The 21894-nt window shown below is 41.9% G+C and overlaps 1 protein-coding gene across 1 annotated transcript in view; it reads left to right on the top strand.

Annotated features, from left to right (window-relative positions):
- Positions 1–19967, top strand: part of CDHR3 (cadherin related family member 3) — a 42133-nt gene extending 22166 nt beyond the window's left edge. Inside the window, exons 8-18 of the mRNA XM_068162431.1 lie at positions 808–991; positions 2790–2958; positions 4205–4304; positions 4429–4527; positions 7095–7321; positions 8841–9012; positions 10454–10698; positions 13817–13998; positions 16430–16461; positions 17272–17314; positions 18664–19967. Coding sequence (XP_068018532.1) covers positions 808–991; positions 2790–2958; positions 4205–4304; positions 4429–4527; positions 7095–7321; positions 8841–9012; positions 10454–10698; positions 13817–13998; positions 16430–16445 — 1394 coding nt within the window. The 3' untranslated portion in view covers positions 16446–16461; positions 17272–17314; positions 18664–19967. The remainder of the gene's footprint in view (positions 1–807; positions 992–2789; positions 2959–4204; positions 4305–4428; positions 4528–7094; positions 7322–8840; positions 9013–10453; positions 10699–13816; positions 13999–16429; positions 16462–17271; positions 17315–18663) is intronic.
- Positions 19968–21894: the final 1927 nt, after the last annotated feature.

The raw sequence follows: 21894 nt of genomic DNA, 5'->3' as shown, positions 1-21894 counted from the left end.
GCAGTGGTCCTTTTGGAGCTCTTGAAACAGCTGCACATAGTTAGACCTTCATATCCTCTCTCCTCTCAGAAATCCACTCAAGTACTCAGGCACACAGCAAATCTGCACCTCAGCTTCATTGCTCAGTTCATGACACTTCTCATGCAAGACCCTCCAAGAGAGTGCTAGTCATGTCTCCTTGTGCTTTCTGGAGTGCATCCACCAAGGCTGGCATTCAGAGACTGCTTTGCTCACTCTGCTGTTACTTTAGAACTGCTCATGACAGCTGTCAGAGGTGCCACATAGCATAGTACTGTGAGGATTTAGGGTGACCTTAGGGTGATTTTCCACTGGGACATGAATTGTTTGGATTTTCTACTGGGACATGTAGTTCCACCTTCTACCTCAATTATACTCTGAAAGGCAAAGTATATACAACCTCCTTTGTACCCTCTACTGTACTGTTATACTGTTGAAGTGAGTAGATTTAGAGGTGCTGAAGGATGCTTGAACAATAATGGTAGAAAGTGAAGGAGCTAGAGAGTTCTACTTTGACTTGCACAAGCTCTTTGAGGGCTGCCCTTCAAGCCATCTGCAGAGTCCTCCTATGGTATATTTTGAGCAATGTATGTCTAGTCATTAAGTAGAACTTCCAAAACCATTTTGTATAATTTAAAGAAATAACAAAACCAGCCATGATTAGCATATAATAGGAGACTTTATTCTGTCAATTGTTGCTGAGTTTCCCTGTCCTTTTGTGTGCACAGTATAAGCATTTGTTACTCCTCGCCGTGGCAAACATCTAACTTTTGGCTGCATTCTGTCTAGCAACTGGAGTATTGCAGGTGTCTGAAAGTATCGACCGAGATGCTGATCAGTTCCAACCTAAGATCTCATTAACAATTCGAGTGGAGGACAGTCCCAGCATTGGTCACTACAGTGAAATGGAGATCACAATCATGATTGATGATATCAATGACAACTCACCCAAATGTAATCCTTCTACCTTCAGGTATTGTGGGTCTGATTAAATTTTTCACATATTATCTAACAGAAATGTTTTGCATTTAAAACATACTTTTATGTACTGGCAGGAAGAGAACCCAGTTCTCTGAGCACTGTGGTTAAGCCCAGCCCAGGAGGGCGTGGGCTGAAAAGAACCTAGCCTCAGGTGGACAGACAAAGAAACCAGGTTCCAGACTCCTAATGGCAGTGCATCTTAACGGAATACATCTTACATCCAGAGAATCCTTTGTTAGCTGTGTCTGATTTTGTATATATTTTTATTTACCCTTTTTCCTTATATCTTTGTAACCTTCCTTTCACTCAAATGCCTTCTATATTTTGTTAAACTTACCTTTATACTTCCAAGTTGTTTCAAGAGTGTTTTTTCATGGTTTTACCTCTCTCTTCTCCTCCTGCCTATTTTGTTTTCCCTACTGGGAAAGGGGGAGAGGAGAGGCAATCTCAATCTGTTCCACTTGGGCTTCTGGGCTCTGGAAAAAGCTTAAACCACAACACACTTAGTTACAATATCTGTGACAGTAACACAACACTCTCTTTGTTACCTAGTAGGCTTCAATTTTGGTATAAAAGAGGCAAAAGTCTTCGGGGGAGGGGGGGTGGGGGGGTGTATGTGTGTGGTATGTGTGTGGTATGTGTGTGTTGGGGAATCATCAAACAGTTTCATACATATTCCCAGTCAGGAATGGGATCTTTGAATTTAAAATCAGCACTGTTCTTAAGTTTGTTCCTTGAAGGAATTTTATGTGTTAGGCAGGTTCCTTCAGATGTGTAATTCTGTAATTCAGGACCAAATAAACTTTTATTTTTGTACTTTAGCATCAGCATTAGCATGCCTGCTTTTCTTAGGAAAAGAAAGCAATGGGGGGAAGTGAAATAAACAAACAGCACCCCCAAAAAACAACCCAAACCAGTTTTTCCAGAATGGATTTCTGAGAGGAGAGAGGATATTAAGGTCTAACTATGTGCAGCTGTTTCAAGATCTCCAAAAGGACCACTGCAGCAAAGAGATCATCACTCTCCAGCCATAACTCAGTATTTGTGAAGAAGTTGCCTTTCTTCAAGAAATCTTACTAAATCTTGGTCAAGACTAGATCACATTCAGGCTGGGTGTGAGGAGGAAGTTCTTCACCATGAGAGTGGTGAAGCCCTGGAATGGGTTGTCCAGGGAGGTGGTTGAGGCCCCGTCCCTGGAGGTGTTTAAGCCCAGGCTGGATGAGGCTCTGTCCAGCCTGATGTAGTGTGGGGTGTCCCTGCCCATGGCAGGGAGGTTGGAACTAGATGATCCTTGTGGTCCCTTCCAACCCTGACTGATACTATGATACCATGATAACAAGATAATTCTGCAGTTTCAAAATATGAATGTCTCACTCACAGCTACCTTGATTATCCATGACAAGGCCATTAATGCTGGTTTTACAAAACATCAGAATGGTCCAACTATCAGTTAGCGATAAGAGAGCAAGCATCCCATCAGGAGACCAGTGTAATATGTACTGATATGAACTGATCCTGGCTTACTTCATCAATTCCTGTCTCGTCAGCTACACATTTCACATAGAAAATACATGAACATTAATGCTGGGAAGTGGTGGGGTCAATGTCCCTGGAGGTGTTTAAGAAAAGCCTGGATAAGGCACTTAATACCATGGCCTAGTTCATTACTTAGGGTTGAGTGATTTGTTGGACTTGGTGAGCTTGGAGGTCTCTTCCAGCCTGGTTGATTCTGTGAAGAGCTCAAGAGAGCTATAAGCTGTTCTCATGGAAAATGTGTTTGTTTTAAACAGGGAAGAGGCAAATGAAAATACAATTGCTGGGACGTTTCTTTTTCATCTTAGAGATTTCTGTCATGATATTGATGCTGATCCTTCAAACAATCAATTTAATTTCACTGGATTATCTGGTTTTGGAAGAGATAACTTCGCTCTGGAGTCTGCTGTGTCTGGGAGACTTGTGGTCAGTTTTATGCAGTTTTATGTAAGCTTGTACCATTTTAGAATTCAGTTTATGAAATAGTATAAGTACAAGAAACCTCCTGCCTAAAACTGTAATTCATGTGACCTGGAGAATTACTGTTTTGATTAGATATAAACTACATGCTACATAAGACTTTTTCTATTCTACAGAATTTGGTTAATAAAGAACTGTTTTCTCCAGTTTTAATTAACTGTGGTAGAGAGACTTGGAAAAAAGCCCAAACCAACCCTATCCTTTTCTTAGGGAGCATGAAGCACTTATTTTGATATGGGTAATCTGAGAATTTTGATATTTATTCATGACAGACTGCAAAATCTTTGCAGTTCAGCATGAAGAATTTAGATACTGGAGAAATCGCTTACTCTGTATCTACTTTCCAGCATCATTGCTTAAAATCATACCACCACTACTTTCAGCAGTACATTTTCACATGAATTTGGACTTGTGCCTTTGCATATCAGAATGGGTTCCTTATGTTGGTAACTGCTGTCCCCTTTACATTTGTCCCCCCCATTTGCTGGATGCAATGTAATGGTGTTTTTTCCTTCTTGCTTTAAAAAGATCTCTAAACTTTAGACAACTATAGTAAAAGGAAAACAATAAAAATAAGTATTCTGTCTAAATTATGAGGGTGCTACAGAAGTAGTAAATGATTTCATTACAGCTTGCCTTAGGTTTTGACTTGAAGTGTACATTTCAATGAGCATTGTCCTTAGCATAATAATTCTCACTGCTGCACAGGCGACCATCATGAATCTATAATGTAACAGGCTATCTGAAGTGCCCTGTCCTCCACTAGATCCTCCTGTTCATCTTGTAGATGATTAACAGCAAATGTCTTTGCTTTAGTCCTGCTGCCCCTTTCCTGAAGAAGGTATTCAAGATATTAGAATCTAAATCTGCAGGAACCACCATTTAATAACAACCTGATTGCTAATACCTTTAATAATTCTGCCAGCAGGAACTCAGCTGTTACTATTTAGCAATAGCAGGTTACGGCATAGCCAACAAAGGGCAGAGTTCTAGCATGAGCACTTCTTGCACAAAAGGGTAAGAAATTTTCTTGGCAGAAGGATAGTCCTCAATTTTCAAGCAACATCAGACAGTACATGTGTATTAATCCTGCAGAGCCATTCCATAAATCCAAAGGGGAGACCAGGCTGTCATGTTTGTCATTGCTTTATGAAACAATGTTGAAATGTAATTGTTTTTCTTTTTGATTTAGATGACTAAAAGTATTGATTTGGAAAACCCAGCCAATCTAGGAGTTGACATTTATTCTCTGACTGTCAGGGTGCAAGATATTGCCTGTCCTGACTATTCAAGCAAGTAACCCTTTTGCAATTATTCTGGTTTTTCCTGTGAGCTCATGAGAGGAAAGTGTTTTGAATATATGCATGAGAACATTTCACAGCCATGTTTAACTATGATTTAACCTTCTATTTCTAGGTATCATCTACATTTACATCAGGATAAAACCAGTGAATGAATATTTTCCAGTCTTCAGTAGCTTATCTTATGAATTTAATGTTCCAGAAATTACTGAAGGTACTGTAAGAACCTATATGCTAGAAATAATCTTGGTAAACAACTTTGCATTCTAAGTGGATTTTCATATATTTGAATGAGGACAATGTTCACCACCTACTACCCTTAATTACACAAAGCTAGCACCAACCCCAGTTGTAGAGCCAGAAGCTGAGACACAGACAAATTCAGCAATTGCACAAGAAATCTGTGACAGAGCCAGGAACTGAACTCTGATGTCTTGTTTTAGCTTGTCTTTCTGCTCTTGCTAAATCAGTCTTTTGGAGGGATTGCAATGGTGCAAGGAAACTGTTACAGACCTATGCAGGCTGCCAAGGATTCCCTTGGTTTAGGCATGGTGCAGGATGGTTTCACCCTTAGGCTTACCTCATCTTGAGTACAAAAGGTGTCTGAAGGGAGGGTATTGAGGCTGCCCGCAGCCACTCAGCAGTCAGAGCAGCTCCTTGAGCCCAGGGAGAATGAGGCTTCCTCCTATGTCTGGGGGCTGACGTCTGCAATCATAGTCTAAAAACTTTATTTGTTGAAACTGCTCACGTGCTATTTCAGCATCCTTCTTTGTCCTCTGGTGAGACGTGCATCTCATGTTTGCAGAGCAGTGAGAAAACACCTTGCCTCTTTCGTAATCTATGGGTACCAGGCATGACTGCCAGCCTGCTCTGTGCTGAGCTGATTAGTCTGCAGAGCAGCTTCCCCAGGTTCAGCATCTCCTTCATATGACCTAATGTATCAAACACAGTCTTTTTGCCCCAGGATCTCATTTACAGGTTTTATTCTCTAGTCTGAGGCAGAAACAAGATGTTCATTAGATTTATGCTAGATCAATCTTGACCCTTATTCTGAACCTCTTATGGCCACTAAGGGATCTCTACATAAGGGATCTCTGAAGATATCAGGTTCAGCTCATGTACTAAGTGAAGCTAGTTTCCAAAGCTACCTCAGGTTGCTCAGGGTTTCATCCAGTGGTTTTGAAAAGCTCCAATGTTGGAAACTCAATAGTGTGTCTCTGACCCCCAGTTCCAGATTACAAATGGCAGTGCTGTAGTTTGCTTCATACATTTTCAAAATAAAAGTAATTTAATCTGCTTTTCAAACCCCTCGGAAGAAATGACAGCAAGTGCAGGGCAGGACTCTTTGGCTGCAGGGCAGATCATTTTTCCTCCCACCAAGGACACTTGGGGTGTCACAAGGAAAAAACTTGTGTTGGTTGGTGCAGGGGTTACATTTGCCCTTAATGCCAGGCCACTTCTTTTGTAATTCTTTACATAGTCCTCACATGTTGGCATTTGTTAATGTGGCAAGTTGAAATTATCCCCCAGCATAAAATCACCAGACCAGCTCAGTTGAAAGCAAATGAAGCTGTATTTACAAGCTGTGGTGCTTGAGCCTTAACTGGGACTCAAGAGCTCAGATGGGGGCCAGGCTGAGAATCACTCCCCCACTCCCCCCCCCACCCCTTTCCCAATAAAGAGGAAAAGAAAGGAAAGGGGCAAATCCACCAAGAAATAATTTGGATTCGGCTTGGAAGTAGAGAGGTAAAGAATTTTCTTTAAACAGTATATAGATGTATATATTTATGTATATATATATATATATATGTATATACATATATATAACAATAACAGGTAGGGTTCACAAGGGCAAGGAACAAGGATGGATGGGAAAAAAGAAATATGAAATTCAAAACCAGTCCTTTGCAAAGGCGTGGGTACAGCAGGGAGGACCACATGGCAGAGAAGCAGGGGAACCAGCAGCAGTCCTCGTCCAGGCATAAGGCAGGGGCCAAGAGAGCTAATGGCTGCAGTATTCTCCTTTCTATAGCTTTGCTGGGCAGGGAGGGGGTGTGGAACAGACTAATTTAGGTTCCCAGGGGGAAAACACCCTCCAGGGAGGGCAAAAGCTCTCACAAGCCCACCCCCCACCTACTTCCAGGATGGGTGTAGCCCATCACACAAGCAAATCTAAAACCTAGAAATATGGAATGCAATGACTATGTACAAAATATACAATGTTTACAATTTATAAACAACACAAGAATGCCCACTGGACAAAACCAGAGGGTTATCAACAGCTTCCCCCTTGCCTTCCCTCCCCGCTGCCTTCCCTCCCCCAGTACAAAGTAAAGGAGAAAAATCACAGAGTAGCTGTTAGTACTTAGCCACAACAAAGGAACACAGGCAAGGTCAACAAACCAGCAGAAGCACCAGCTACAGCAAAGAAATCAAAAAGAGAAAGAGTACACAATGAACTTCATGTTAGACATCAGACCAATGGGATTAGTTACACCTTTTTATTTTCCTTTTGCATAAATTTGGCAATTTACTTGCATTCTATCACTTTTGTTCAAGATCTGTAGAAAATTTTTCCAGGCACAGCCTTAAACTATCACAATTGATAGCAGACAAGATCATTACGCAGCATGGCGTGTATTTCTCACATCATTTCTTTATGTTTTTGGGACAACAAACACTAAACCAAATGTTTAGTTCAATCAGTTTTCATTTGGAGTAACGACTCTGTACCTCCTTTTCCCTAAAATATTACTGAAATACAGATTTTCTGTCTCTCAGTTGGATCCAGCATTGGAAGAGTGAATGCCATAGACAAGGACTGGCCACCCAGTGTCATCACTTATTCCATTGTGTCTGAAGGTGATACCAGGGATTATACAAATATTTTCTGGATCAGCCCAACCAAAGGAGTCTTGAAAATTTTGGGTCGCTTAGACTATGAAACAGCAAAGAAACACATTCTCACAGTACAGGCCTCTGACCAAGAGAAGACTGCAACGGCTTCTGTGAGTAAATCCACCCTCCTCCCCATTATCTATGTTTTCTTCCCAGCAAGAACAACATTGTGCCTGAAAATAGACAACTCCAGCCCTGCACAGACTCTTATATTAGTAAAATTAATAAGATTATATTAATTCAGTATTTATTTCTTTACAAAAAGGATTAAAATAGTATTTTAATATTTTTAACTCTGTGGGCTTTGTACAGAATTGTTTTCTGTGCCCTAGACCATAAAAGCTATTATTTTTATGGCTACAAATGTACTATAAATTAGAGAAAGGACAAAGTGTTGAGGCGAGGTAGTAAATCTAATTGTAGCCATGTAGCTAAGTCCTTTTTGCATCCTTCATAGTGCGTGTTGGCTTTCAAACTTACATTTGATTTTATATATGAGCTTTTCTCACTGTAGAGTGCTCAAAATGATGCAAGAATCAAGGGGAAATACTGAGAACTTTGGGGATGGGATGAAAGGTTCCCAAACCTGTCAGAGGCTAGCCCAACAGAGCTGTGTCCTTATGGACACAACCAGTTGAGATGAAGCCTTGCTATCTGACAGTCAAGAGCGTGCTAAGGACCATGGTAACATTAAACAGTATGGGTGTGCTTGTTTGCTACACACACCTACTTTATTCAGAAGAAAAAAATACACAGACTGTGTGTTCATAGAGGTGTTTTATAGTCACTTCTTTCAACGAAGCTTGCAATGCTTCACATACTCCTCTTCACATTTCCTCTTTCATGACAGCCTCACATTTGACTTTTGCACATCTGTTGAAAATACAGGCCTCCTCTCTAGTCCAGCCAGAAACTAGACAGAACAGCTATTAAGGTGATGGCTAAAGAAAATTCAGCACCCAGACCTTTTAACAATGACAAGTTCATCTGTTGGGTATTAAAGTCCAACAGACATTAGGGGAAAAAGCTTTGAGGAGCATACTCATTTCCCCTCAGCTAGCTAATCCCAGATGATATTAAGCACATTCAGTGCTACCTGTGATGCTCCTAGCCACACAGAAAGGCATTATCAGCATTTCTTTGTCCCAGGCAACAGACTATAGTCTTCCTCCCTTCCTCCCTCCCTCCCTTCCTTCCTCCCTCCCTCCCTCTGTTGGTGACCTAAATTGTTAAATATGCTAGGATTCTTAATTAATGACTGTGAAGCAATTTGAGAGGTTTGGAAGTAAGTTTAATGTTAGTCCTATTATTTACCATACTATTATTTATTTACTATTTATTATTTACTATACTGTTATTTCTTATTCTGCCTATGACATAATTGAAGTGATTCAAACCCTCAGAGTTTGAGAATGTTGGTCAGGCTAAGGAAACTGTTAGCAGAAGAATGCCAATTACAAGAACTGAAGGTCAAATTAACAGAGATGTTTTCAAAGTAGAAGCTAGTATAGATGGAAAATTCTCTTCTTTTCAACTGCTGTTGATTAAAAGGCCAACTGGACAAAGCCAACGGGTTTCTGGCTCAGCACAGTGGAGGAGCTTTGGCTTGCTGTTGCTCTTTTCTTTCAGGTAACTGTCAATGTTTTGGAAGTAAATGATGAAGAACCAGTTTGTTCACCAAATTTCTACTCATTTCAAGTCCCGGACACTTTAGCTGCTGGGACCAATATTAATGGCTTCAAGATTGAATGTCAAGATCGTGACTCTGATCCTAGGTCTTTCCGTTACTTCATTAATGAAGGTACTGTGTCAGGGAGTGTGAGCAGTGCAAATACTAGTGAATGCTCATGGCTTGCTTTGATTTGTAAATAAGCATCTATCAGTTCATGTGCTTCTTCTCATAGTGAGGCAGCTTTGATCCACAAGTTCTCTATATCATTACTTTGCTGCTTATGAAGAGATGTCTCTCCACAAGTGGGCTACTGCTGCCACTACCTAGAACCATTACATTGCAAGACTGGATTAGCTATAGTGTTGATTGGCAATTGATTACACAGTTGACAAAGATGTCAGAAGAATGAGCTAGAGTGGTATGCAAGGTCAAATTTACCTCCCAATTACAGCTGAAATCTTAAGAAGCTATACTGTGTTCTGTTACTGTGCACTTTTAAACCCACATTATCTAGACCTATGCTATATGCATTAAACCTCCATTTCAAGAATAGGTGTTTGAACCTAGTCATACTATGCATTCTTCTGGAGAACAGCAGTAGTGTGGGACAACTTTGGCTTCACAAAAAAGGGAGCATGTTCTCCTGGCACAATTCGGTTTATTGCTGCTGAAGTGACTGCTGAGATGGAGGGAGCAGATTGTCCAGGTGTCACCTGTGAGCATAAAAAAAGAGAGTTTCTGTCCTATTGCAGCCCCTTAATGCTGCAGGCGAGCTTTGCAGCAGCGGTATTTACATACAAAGCCATACAAGGTCATGTTTGCATTAATAGATCAAGGTCCAACCACAGGTCCAGTTTGGGCTGCATGCCTGTGAACTGTGCTGTGTAATTGGTCTCTGAGCCACAAAGCAGCAGCCCATTTTGTATTGTACAATGTTGCTTTCTCTGCAGGTCTATGGGGCAACAAGATCAAAACTGAATAATATGTGGTGCCTTTTCATGGCTCTGATCCATGCAGTCTTTTTGGAGACTAATAAATGGTGCTGGCCTACCCACAGCCCAAGCCAATAGCTGATCTCCAACTAAATGGAAAGAACACGATGGCTGGGGATTTCTGGAGACAATTAACATTCTCATGTTATTACGTCTCTTCTGGGGGACCTGTTTAAAGGCAGTAGAAGAAACCATGGTTAGAGGCTGAAGTTGCCTCTGGAGATACCACTAGTGTCCGTGTATCCTAGGCTACACTCCTGTACTGCAACAGTGTAAGGTCTTCATCCCAGCTATGTGCTGCTCCTTCTGGGTGCTCTCTAGGTCATTCAGGTGATCTCTTGTGTGTCCTGTGACGATGAAGTGTTTCCCCATTCCTCTCTCAGCTCTGTCCCCATATATGCCTTATTCTACATTATGATTGTATTGTTTCAAATCATTCTATATGGCATCTGTAAAATCAAGCACCCATTCCTTGTCATGATATTTCACTGCATAGATGTGTAGTGACCATCATGAGTTGACAGCAGAGACTGAACTTTAATATAGGATTTTTTGAGTTTTGATGTCATTATTTGTAGGCAACATGAACAATCATTTCACCTTTTCACCAAGTGCTGGCTCCAACACATCTTGGCTGATTCTTGCATCAAGATTTGACTATGAGAGCGGGCTTGATACAAAATGGATCTACAGGCTACGTGTCTATATAACAGATGACAATCTACTACCTGCCAGGGACAAAACTACGCACCTCATTAAAACTGGAATGGTGACTTTAAGCATCAGAGTTATCCCAAAACCAACTACTGTTACTACCACAACAGTAAGTTCAATGAAATTCATGTGTAGTTCCACATTTCTTTTACATGCTGATCTTGAGTCTTCACAAAGAAAAGAGGGTAGGTGTATAAAGACCAAAAAAAAACGTACCGGGTGTCCAGTCTTGAGAGCTGCTGAGCCTTGTGCTTTTTTGACATTGAAGCCAGAGATGGCTGACATGCTTTGAACCATAAAGCATTGGTCCCAGGTACAGATTCATAATATGTTATATATTTCAGGTTCTAAAATAAAAAGGAAAGTAGCTGGGCATGCTGCCACTGCCACACAGCTGTAAAGATTTTGGCATCTTTTTTTACAAGGAAAGGGAAATGGTTAAAGTTTGCCTGAAACCATAACATTACCTCATGCATTTGTAGCTATTATCTCTCCTAGCTGCTCTGTACACCTGTGCACTTCTTTAGCACTGAGGCACATTAAATTGTGGATAGAAAAGTTGAAACAGGCAATGACAAGAAATCCTCACCACTGGGAGGCGCCTTTTTTTTCTTCCCATCCTGTCATGTAAAACGTCAGACTGCCAGTCAGGAACTGAAGCAGTCATGTACAAGCTTATCATCAAACTGAGGTTTCAGACAGAAAATGCAGGGATGTGGTCTTTTCAGAGCTCTCTGCTCACATAGCAGCCCATAGCTGAGCTGTGGAAGCCTGCACAACGTTTGACATTCTTCAAACAGCCATCCCAGGTAATCTTTGGCTCACCAGTCTCATTTGGGAGCTGATGGTATCAGTTTGGTGCAGAAACTGATCAGAGTTTCCTTCACTCTCCTTGCAGAAGTGGCACGGACCACACTTTTGCCAGTCGCTGCTGTACTAGCAGAGATTCACAGAATCACAGAATCACCAATCCACTTTCCACCTGATTGCAGCTCATAAAATGGTTTGGGTTGGAAAGGACCTTGAAGCCCATCTAGTTCCAACCCCGCCACCATGGGCAGGGACACCTTCCACCAGAAAAGATTGCCCTAACTTGTCCTTGAATACCTCCAAGGATAGGCATCCAAAACTTCCTTGGGCAACTGGTTCAGTGTCTCATCACCCTCACTGTAAAGAATTGGACTTTTTATTTGGCATCACTCTTCTTTTTTCTCTTGCATGTTGGAATGAAAATATGAGTGTGCTGATGAAGGATTAAAAAAGCAAGTAACTGTATAATGGCCTGGATACAGTAGAGTCTCTGCAACCAAAACCAGATGAGCACAAAACCAAAGAGCACAAGAAAGTCTGGATAATTTTGCTCTGAAACTCTTTAAATCCCTTTTATTATCTAATGCTTTTCCTCCCAGTATATGATTTGGAAATTAAAAGTTAAGCTAAATAACAAAACTTATTCTGCATTTCTTTCCTGTCCTTTACCCCAAATACAAACAGTTTAGACCATATCCCACAGTATTAAATCTTCTTCCCCAGGGATATCCCTGGAAGTGTTCATAAAAGGATTGGATGTGGCACTTGGAACCACGTCATTAGGTATTAGGTAATAGATAATAGGTTGGACTTGATGATCTCTGAGGTCTTTACCAACCTGGTTGATTCTGTGAGATCAGCCTTCCACTTCCAGTTTACTTTCCAGAAGAACACTTCCATTACAGCAGTTTCTTTCATCACTGCTACTTGCATGTATTCAGTGCTGCAGCTTGATGCATCACATACTAGAACGCTGATAGTGTAGAAAAGAAGCCTCCTCAGAAAAACTTAACTTGTAATGAGTCACAGTGAGGACAGACTTGTGATGCTGATCTTGAAATTATCTGAGATTTGATCTAGTGATTGGATGAACAAGGCTATTTAGGCTTTCTTAAAGTATCATTACACAGGAAAGAAATAGATACCCTACTAATTTTCATATGCAATGTGACTAGAAATTTCCTACAAAAAAGAAATAAATCAAGAGTTTATTAGATTATCAACACCAGTAGTACCACAATAGCTAATGACCCATGCAGAAAAAATGAGTAGTTTCTTATCTGTTTGAGGACAATTTCATCATGGGACTATTAATAAATTAATTACTAGTTCCAAGTGCTTTACCAGCTCGGAAACATCTCATCTGGCACTTGGAAAGACGTGGGAGATTCCAGCTCCTGAAAAAACTTGTCCTTAGTGGAAAAAAATCACAGACAGAAAAAAACCCAAAAGGTGTCATTATTTTTAATACAATAATCCAGTTCCTCAGTGGCGTCAATGAAGAGGGCCAAAATGTTTACTGTAGTGAAGATGACCTACTTCCAATTTTATCTTAAAGTAATGAAACAAGCAAACAAACAAAAATCATTATCTTAGCAGAGGCAGATTTCTCTGAACTAAAACAGCATGTGCTCATCTTCTCAGGCCATCAGAGGCTTTTACACCCCAACGAGACATACTTCTTTTAATGTAAGATATTGAACCTATGTTTGGAAAAGGTGGAATATCCTCTTTGTACTGCGGCCGGACTCCATTTGACCAGCTATTATGATTATGACAAAAGTAATATGGCAAATATTAATACAAATATTAATAACTATTTATTAACATGAAAAATTGCCAAGAAGCATGGCCATTGCATGTGCTCTTTTACCATAAAGGGAGAACATATCCCTTTATTTACCAAACTTTCTGGTTTCTCATTCTTGTGTTCTTTTCCCACATTCCCCTGGGCTCCTGCAGGGGAGAGTGGGATCATGTCTGGATATCCCAGGACTTGTTCTGGGTTTGTATTGGGCAGCCTCCAACAGAACAAGAGGACAGTCTCAAGCTGTGCAGGGGGTAGTTTAGGCTTGCTCTTAGACAGAAGTTCTTCACAGAAAGAGAGACTGGCCATTGTAATGGGCTGCCCAAGGAGGTGGTGGGGGTCAATGTCCCTGGAAGTGTTTAAGAAAAGTCTGGATGAGGCACTTAGTACCATGGTCTAGTGGATTAGTTTGGGTTGGGTGATCGGTTGGATTTGATGATCTCAGAGGTCTCTTCCAACCTGGTTGATTCTGTGAATTAGAGCAGATGCTATCACCCTCTGCATAGATTTGAGGTGATCTTGGGCCAGGTCTTTCACTGCAGAAATTCAACCTGAAAGAAGATGCTGCTGGAGTCAGTGTTCAAGAACTTTTCCTATCTTGTTTTAAAAGCCTGCCTTCACTGTTGTGACAAAAAGAGAAAATGTCTACTCTGAGTCGGCGTGGTACGTGCCTTTCATCATCAGTCTCGGCAGCTTGCTGCTCCTCGGCCTGCTGGGTTACCTGGGGATCTTGCTCTCAACGTGGACCCACACTCTATGCCCTCCGGCAGGAAAAACAGACAACGTGCATCTGTGAGTCCTCCCAGATGCCATGCTAGAGAAACACTTGATAATGACAGGGTAGCTTTTGTTTGTCATGAAATCTCTGCTTTGATGATTTTATAGTGGTGTGCCCTTTGATACAGGGCACACTGCTTCAGTGCAGCTACACTGTGATTTGATGTTAACCTTACAGTCATAGAACTGTTTCAACTGGAAACAACCTCTAAGACCAGAGAATCCTTTACCATAACTCCACCATGCCTGTTAAACTATGTCCCATAGAGACATGTCTACACGTTTTTTTAACACATTGTGGCCGCTTAGGCTGGGTGCGGGTGCGCCCAAAAAAGAAGCCACAGAGTTGAGACTTCCAGTGTCTACAGTACTCAGCTCAGTGGGTGGACACAGGCAATAGTGTATTGCTACCCAGAAATACTGCACCCTTATAAATCTGGCTGCAAAGCTGCTGTCTTTATCTATCTTCCCCCTCTGCTTTCATGAGGGGGAGATACTCTCTTATGTGGTAACAATGGGGGAGTATCCCAGGCCTCTTTGGCCTGAGTAATTTTTTTTTCCCCTGTGCAATCTTGGCCAGTTTAGGCCTAATGTGAGGGTAAAAATGGAGGGGGGGGGGGGGGGGGGGGGGGACAGTTCAGGCCTGGACAAACTGAAACTAGCCTGGCAAGGCAGGAGAAAGAAGAAAGAGCCCTGGTGTTTTTGGTGAACCCCAGGCTGGGAGAAGGGAAGGGTTGTTGTTTGGGGTTTTTTTTAGTCTGGTGTAAAGGAGCTTTACTATGCTGACCATTATGCTTTGCAATTTTCATAGTATATTAATTGATTTTTCATTTAAACTTTCCATTACAAACTTACCATTATTTACATTTGTGTGAACATTATTCTTTTGCCCCTCTTGGAGCAATAGAGTTCTAAACTAGGATATGCATCCAGGGACAGTGTCTCCACCACCTCCTTGAGTGTCTTCTAATGCCTGACCACTTTTTCAGTAAAGAAATTTTTTTCTGATCTCCAATTTACACCTCCTGTGGTGCAACATGTGGCCATTTCCTCTCATTCTATCACTTGATACCAGTGAGAAGTAACCCACACCCACCTCACTACAACCTCCTTTCAGTTAGTTGTAAAGAGGAATGAGATCTCTGCCTCAGCCTCTTTTTCAGACTAAAAATAAGTCCCTCTTCCCTCAGCTGCTCCTCATAATACTTGTTCTCCAGATGGTTCACCAGCTTCGTTGCCCTTCTGTGAACACACTCCAGCACCTCAATTATATGAAATGAGATAAAATGTGCATAGATTTATTAACATTATCATTTGCTGAAGGTAAAAGTAGCACTTATGTCTTCTAAAGTTATCTGTGCTTGTAAGGAGCACCCAGTGCCTCAGCCTAACTGTACTGAACAAAAATACAAATGCTTTTGGTTAGTATTTGGCTCCCAGTCCAGGGGAGCTCTCATCTAGGTAGTTGTAGGATGCATTTTGCTCTGTCTTAGCAACAAATCCCAGAGTGGCTTCCAAACTTTAGTGGTCATGCCAAATTCTTTCCTCTGGCAAAACAACTGCAGATTTTCTGGATTTTGCCCAGCTTGTGCTTGGCAAAAGGCATGGGAATACCTAGAAGTGGCATTGGTTCATTGTGGGGAGCAGCCGAGGTCCAGTGGTCTGGAGCAGCCGAGGTCCAGTGGTCTGGAGCATCTGGCATTCTTAAAACTAAGATCAGGATTTCTATGGCTATTCTGGGGATTTGGACATAGATTTGGAAATTATAGTAAATGTAAGGAGATATAACTGTGATGATAAGAAAATGGTCCATGCAAGAAAGTTAGGAATTGGTGATTAAAAGCCCAGCTGAATTCCACAGGATGTAACTTGTCTGTTTTTATGGAGGTGAAACTATGATGGTTGTTAACTGTATGCTTAATTATTTATTATTATTTTTCTTTTAATCATAGGATAAATGTGTCAGGTATGTACTTTTTCTTCTAAAGCCTAATACTTCACAACAATCCTTGTTTAGGATTTGCTGTAAAGCTTGTATAATCATTTCTAGACAGATAAATCTGTCCTGCTACGAAAATACTGAGACTAAATAACACTGGCTGACTGATGGGAGGACTTGCCAAGTGATTTCATGGTCATTTCAGTCTTAAAATCTATTAATCTACTAAATTGATTGTATTAACATATTAACTTAGGTAAAAACCATTCTCAAGGAATAAGACTTTTCAAGGCTAAACTTTTGATTAGTCGTTGGTAACTGTGTATTCTTACTCCAAAATAATATGAGAAAGTTTGCTTTTCAAACAGTATGAGAGAGCAGCATTTGAAAAGAGATAAATCTGAGCTATCTCAGAATGTGAGCAACAAGACTGTCTATATGTTTGAGGAACTATTGTCACTGTCAGAAGGATCTGGGGTTTCATAATGTGTATTTTTCTTTCTGTAGAAAAGAAGAAACCTAAGAAAGAAGTGTTTGTGGTAAGTACTGCTGGCCTACTGTGGTGGCTTGAAACCCCCCTCCAACTTATTTGGAGAAAATTACCCCCAAAATAAACTACCAGAGCAGCTCAGTTTGGAATGGAGGCAAATGAAGCTCTATTTACAAGCAAACTACAATCCAGAAATAAGAAATGTAATGAATGTGTACAAAATATACAATATATGTACAATATTATATATACAATTTATAAACAACACAGAAAGTCCTCAGACCCCCCTGGATGGATACAGGGGACCCATTCACCTTCCTCCCCAACTCCCTTCCTCCTTCCTGTTAACTCACACAGTAGTCAAAACAGAGATACCACTGGCAAGGCCATGAGAAGAGAGAGAGAGAGAGAAGTGCAAGCCCAAGTGACAGGAGAAGAAAAGTGAAAGAAACAACTGTTTCTGCTTCTTTTCTGTATCTCCATTAGCAATCCAGCGAATTATATAGACCTTATCATTATTTTTCTTTTGCATCCAATGGTAATTTATTTTACATTCAGTCATTGCAGTCAGGATCTATGCTAAAGTTCCCCATTCAAACTGTAACACCTACAAACAAAACCCAGTTTGGCCCATCCCCACCATGTAATTCAATTGTAAAATCCCTTCTGTGAAAATCTAGTGGCAACACCCTACACCACAAATGGATTTTGTTGGCAGTTTGGATTAAACCCAGACTACAGGAATGGAATATGCAGGTTGTACAAATTCAACTCCATCCATGTAGGTCACCATTTCCAAGTGACTGCTCCCCCTAAACTAATTCAGAGAGTTAATTTCATGTTCTGTCTCTTTTCATAGACAAAGCTAAACACTGTTTTTGATGGAGAAGTGAGAGACCCAGGTAAGAAAAAGTAGTTACCAGTGGATGTGAATGTTTGGCTGAAAACTAGCTGGATTACTTCATTTAAATATGGTTCAACATTTGCTTTTCGTGTTTCCAGTTTGCTGTTCCCAAGTAGAGCAGGCGGGAGCTGTATTTCACAGATAGTGACAAGGGGATCAAGTGTAACCTCAGTAAGTTTGCACATAAGGAGTGTCCCTCTGCTGGAGGTCAGGAAGGCACTGCAGAGGCATCTGGACATGCTTGATCAATGAATTGAGGGCAAATGTATAGTGTTCAGCAAGGCCAAGGGCTAGGTCCTGCGTTTGGGTCACAACAATCCCGTGCAATGCTATAGGCTTGGGGCAGGGTGGCTGGAAAGTTGCTTGTCAGGGAGAGATGTTGGGGTAGCAGCTGGCTGAACATGAGCAAGCAGTGTGCTCAGGTGGCCAAGAAGGCAAACAGTATCCTGGACTGTATCTGGAGCAGTGTAGCCATCAGGCGTAGGGAACTGATTGTGCTCCTGTGCTTGGCACTGGTGATGCCACATCTGAAATACTGTGTTTAATTTTGGGCCCCTCTCTTCAAGAAAGACATTTTGCTGCTGAATAAAGCTGGTGATGGGGTCCCGTGAGAAGTGGCCTAGGGTGAGGAGGAGGCTCCTGGACGCTCAAGCAGCTCCTGCCTGAGTCCCACTCAGCAATGCCTGGCCTGTGTCTTAAGGCTGAGGGCCTCAGCACGCACAGGGTGGGACTGGGGGGCAGCCAATAGGTCCCAAATAATATGTTTAAAAACAGCCTAGAAGGAGGCAGGATTGACTGAGCGTTCTGACTTGTCTGGCCAGACTTCCGCCCAAGTGGAAGTCAGATTATGTGACCTGACATGGTCTGCAATATTTATCTAGCATTTTGTGCTCCTAGCAGGTTTTGCTACCTCAGGCAGGAAACTCTACTTGTTAAAATAACAACACACAAATGCAAAGGCCTTGGCCATCATAGTCCAAGGCAAAAGGTTTGGAAGAATTATTTCTAAAGGCTAAGAGTTATGGATATGTTTATTACAATGCCCATGGATAGAGGTATAAGATAATAAGAAGTCCCCTGTTTTGCAATAGGGATATTTTCAATATTCATATTCAACCAACTGGAGAGCCAGTTTTTGTACTGATTAAATAGAGTCTTCCCTGAGTGGCCACCATGATGCCCAGTTCCCCACCCAAGCAAGAGGATTCCCCTCTTGAGCTACATCCCAAACAGCTGATTTTCTAGGTGCCTCCCATTTCACATTTCAGCTCAATCCCAAGGAAATCTCTCATGTTTTTTAACTGAGGCAGGAGTGATTTTAATCACTTCTCTTTTCTCCCTTCCAAGTCACTGGCAGAATGTATGAATTTAATACACGGTCGGGTGCTCGGAGGTGGAAGAACAGCGGTGAAACCCTTCGGCCAGCACTGGTCAGGCAGGTAACACCCAGTGCCATCGATAACAGTGCCCAAGGGACAGACAGAGGAGAGGCACCAAAGGAGCATTCAGAGAAGAGGAAAGAGCTGACTGCAGAAACAAAATTTGCTGTGAAGCCCTTGGCAGGGCAAGCTGAAACACCAGGCTAGGACAGAATGAGATTACAAAAGCAGGGGTGGGGGGATGGGTCAGGACAGGAGGGTCATTGTCACCAACTCCTGTAGGTAGATACTGACGTCCTCTTCCAAAGGAGCACTTTGTTGCCCAAGGCATCTCCCAAATAATGCCTGCTCTGAACAGCAAGTTAGGTATGATTTTTCTCTATATAGCTCACCTGTAAAACATAAGGTACAGTTTCAATGCACAATCAGAAATCCAGCAAGCTATGAACACCACAGTAACAGAGATAGGAAAGAGTAATTTCGTACTCCGAGCATGCTGTCAGTTTACTGTGTCTGTGGTGGTTGTTACAGTGCTGCTTGACTCTTTGGTACAAATAGGGCTGGTTCAGAGCTCCAGCTCATCATTGCTTGCATTCATTTGCTGTAAATACAGTATATTCCAACAGAGAAAGCAGGTGGTTTTCCAGTGATGCAGAGAAATTATGTGGGAGCTGGTAGTACTGCAGTAACTGTTCTTTGTATCACTTTGACATCAAGCTACCCACAGGGGTGTTACATCTGTGTTACCTGAAGAGTGAATGATTAAGTAGGGGGAATGATTAAGGCAGAGGAAACACCATTGCATGGGATCACAGTGTCCAGTCATCAGCTTTGCTGTAATGTTGGAAACTCTATGTGGGGAATTGGTTCTCAGCCTCCCTTATTAAATAAATGTCACCTGCCAAACAGATGTCTACGTCTTGCAATGCAAGAGGCTGCATTTTTCTGTCTATATTACTAGCTGTTTGTCTGGTTTCTGGTTTCTTTGCATTGTTTTATTCACTTGTGCATTCTGATGTTTTAAATCTTTCCTCTTTAGACAGGTTAGTATCTTTATCATTACACTTGTTTCTCTTTTGCCTCTCTAGTAATGGCACTGTTACGTTGCTCCTTCCCCCTGGTTTCTGTGGCGTCCCTTTGCCTTATCAGCAAGACTTCAGGTTGCCCTTTTCTAGAAAGCCTTGAGACAATATTTCACTGCATGTGCCATCTATCTGTTTTGAGCAAGTTTTAGGTTCTGCTGTTAAAACAAGTCAGATTTTTCTGAGATACTCTATGAAAAATTTGAAAATAAATTCTAAGCACTTTACACTGTCTTGATCTCATTTACTCAAAGCAGATTAGTTACTGATGAACTATCACAGAATCACAGAATTAACCAGGCTGGAAAGGACCTTCAAGATCATCAAGTCCAACCTATCACCCAACCTGAATAAATCAACTAAACCATGGTGCCTCATCCAGTGTTATTTTAAACACTTTCAGGGACAGGGATTCCACCACCTCCCAGGGCAGCCCATTCCAATGGCCAATCTCTCTTTCTGTGAAGAACTTTCTAAGACTAAGCCTAAACTGCCCCCTGCACAGCTTGAGACTGTGTCCTCTTGTTCTGTTGGTGGTTGCCTGGGAGAAGAGACCAACCTCCAGCTGGGTACAACCTCCCTTCAGGTAGTTGTAGACAGCAATAAGGTCTCCCCTGAGCCTCTTCTCCTCCAGGCTAAACACCCCCAGCTTCCTCAGCCTCTCCTCACAGGGTTTGTGCTCCAGCCCCCTCACCAGCCTTGGTGCCCGTGATTAATATTCTTACTCTCTTTAGTTTTAATTTTCAACTGCTGCATGTCTAAAAAAATTGTTATTCTCCTTGATCCCTGTGGAAGTGGCTGAAGGCCAGCCCTATATTTCTGTACATATTTCTAAAGGGCAACAGGGAAAGCAGCGCTTCCCAGAGAGGCTGTAGCTCCTCTGGAGGATGCTTCAGGGCAGAAGATTCTTGTAGCTGCTCTTGCCTCCCAGGCAGTGTGGTATTGCAATCTACAAATTAACTCTTTAGCTTAATTTTTGTAGCCCAGGAGGGATTTGGTCTCTTCTCTCAGGAAACCAGCACCAGAACAAGAGGACACAGTCTCAAGCTGCACCAGGGGAGGTTCAGACTCGAGGTGAGGAGAAAGTTCTTCACAGAGAGAGTTGTTAGGCATTGGAATGTGCTGTCCAGGGTGGTGGTGGAGTCCCCATCCCTGAAGGTGTTCAAGAGGAGATTGGATGTGGCACTTGGTGCCATGGTCTAGTCATGAGGTCTGTGGTGACAGGTTGGACTTGATGATCTTTGAGGTCTTTTCCAACCTTGGTGATACTGTGATACTTCAGAGGTGTTAAAGTGAGACCTATCTACTGCAAGAAGGGGGCCGCTTTAACGACCAATTTGATCAGCGGATTCCACTTTATTGAGCATCAGACACATCTTATATACAGTTTGCTATAATTATGCCCACTTGGCAACATACTATTGGTTGCTCTCTAAAAGGTTACATCATTGTTTTCACAACTCTGTGGAATTCTTCCATCCGGCCTAATTGCTCTCTTTCCCAGATCTCGCCTCCTCCTTATCTTGCTTGCCTCCCATCTCAGGGGCAGCTGGACTTCAGCATACCAAGCAATCAGCACTTTCTCACATCTCCTACTCCGCCAGTATATTATCAACAGAGAATTCTTCAAGGCCTGAATTGCACAGGTGTTCCTGGGACCCATGTCCCCTCTTGTCCGACAACACCTATCCTTTACAGTATGTTGATTATGTGCCTTGTTCTGTAACCACACCTTGGAAAGCCATCACTGAAGATCCAGAGTTTTGGAATACGACAGTTAGCAGTAAATGACAAAGAATATGATGTATGCACTTGCAATTAAAATCCCAAGTAAACCTAACCAATCTTTAGACAGAATTAGTCGGTTACTGGAAGTGATTTAACATGACCACTGCTTTAAAAATGCACATGACCAGTTTTGGACCACTAGATGGATAAAGAACTGGCTTGATGGTTGTCGATGGGTCCATGTCCCACTGGAGGCCAGTGACAAGCGGAGTCCCTCAGGGATCAGTCCTGGGACCAGGCTTGTTCAACATCTTTGTGGGTGCCATGGACAGTGGCATTGAGTGCACCCTCAGCAAGTTTGCTGATGACACCAAGCTGTGTGGTGCAGC

Source organism: Melanerpes formicivorus, unplaced genomic scaffold, assembly GCF_026170545.1.
Source record: "Melanerpes formicivorus ecotype bairdi unplaced genomic scaffold, bMelFor1.0.p_v2 SCAF_64, whole genome shotgun sequence".
NCBI classification, from domain to species: Eukaryota; Metazoa; Chordata; class Aves; order Piciformes; family Picidae; genus Melanerpes; species Melanerpes formicivorus.
Note: the sequence above shows the minus strand (reverse complement) of the source record. Positions and strands in the feature narration are given on the sequence as shown.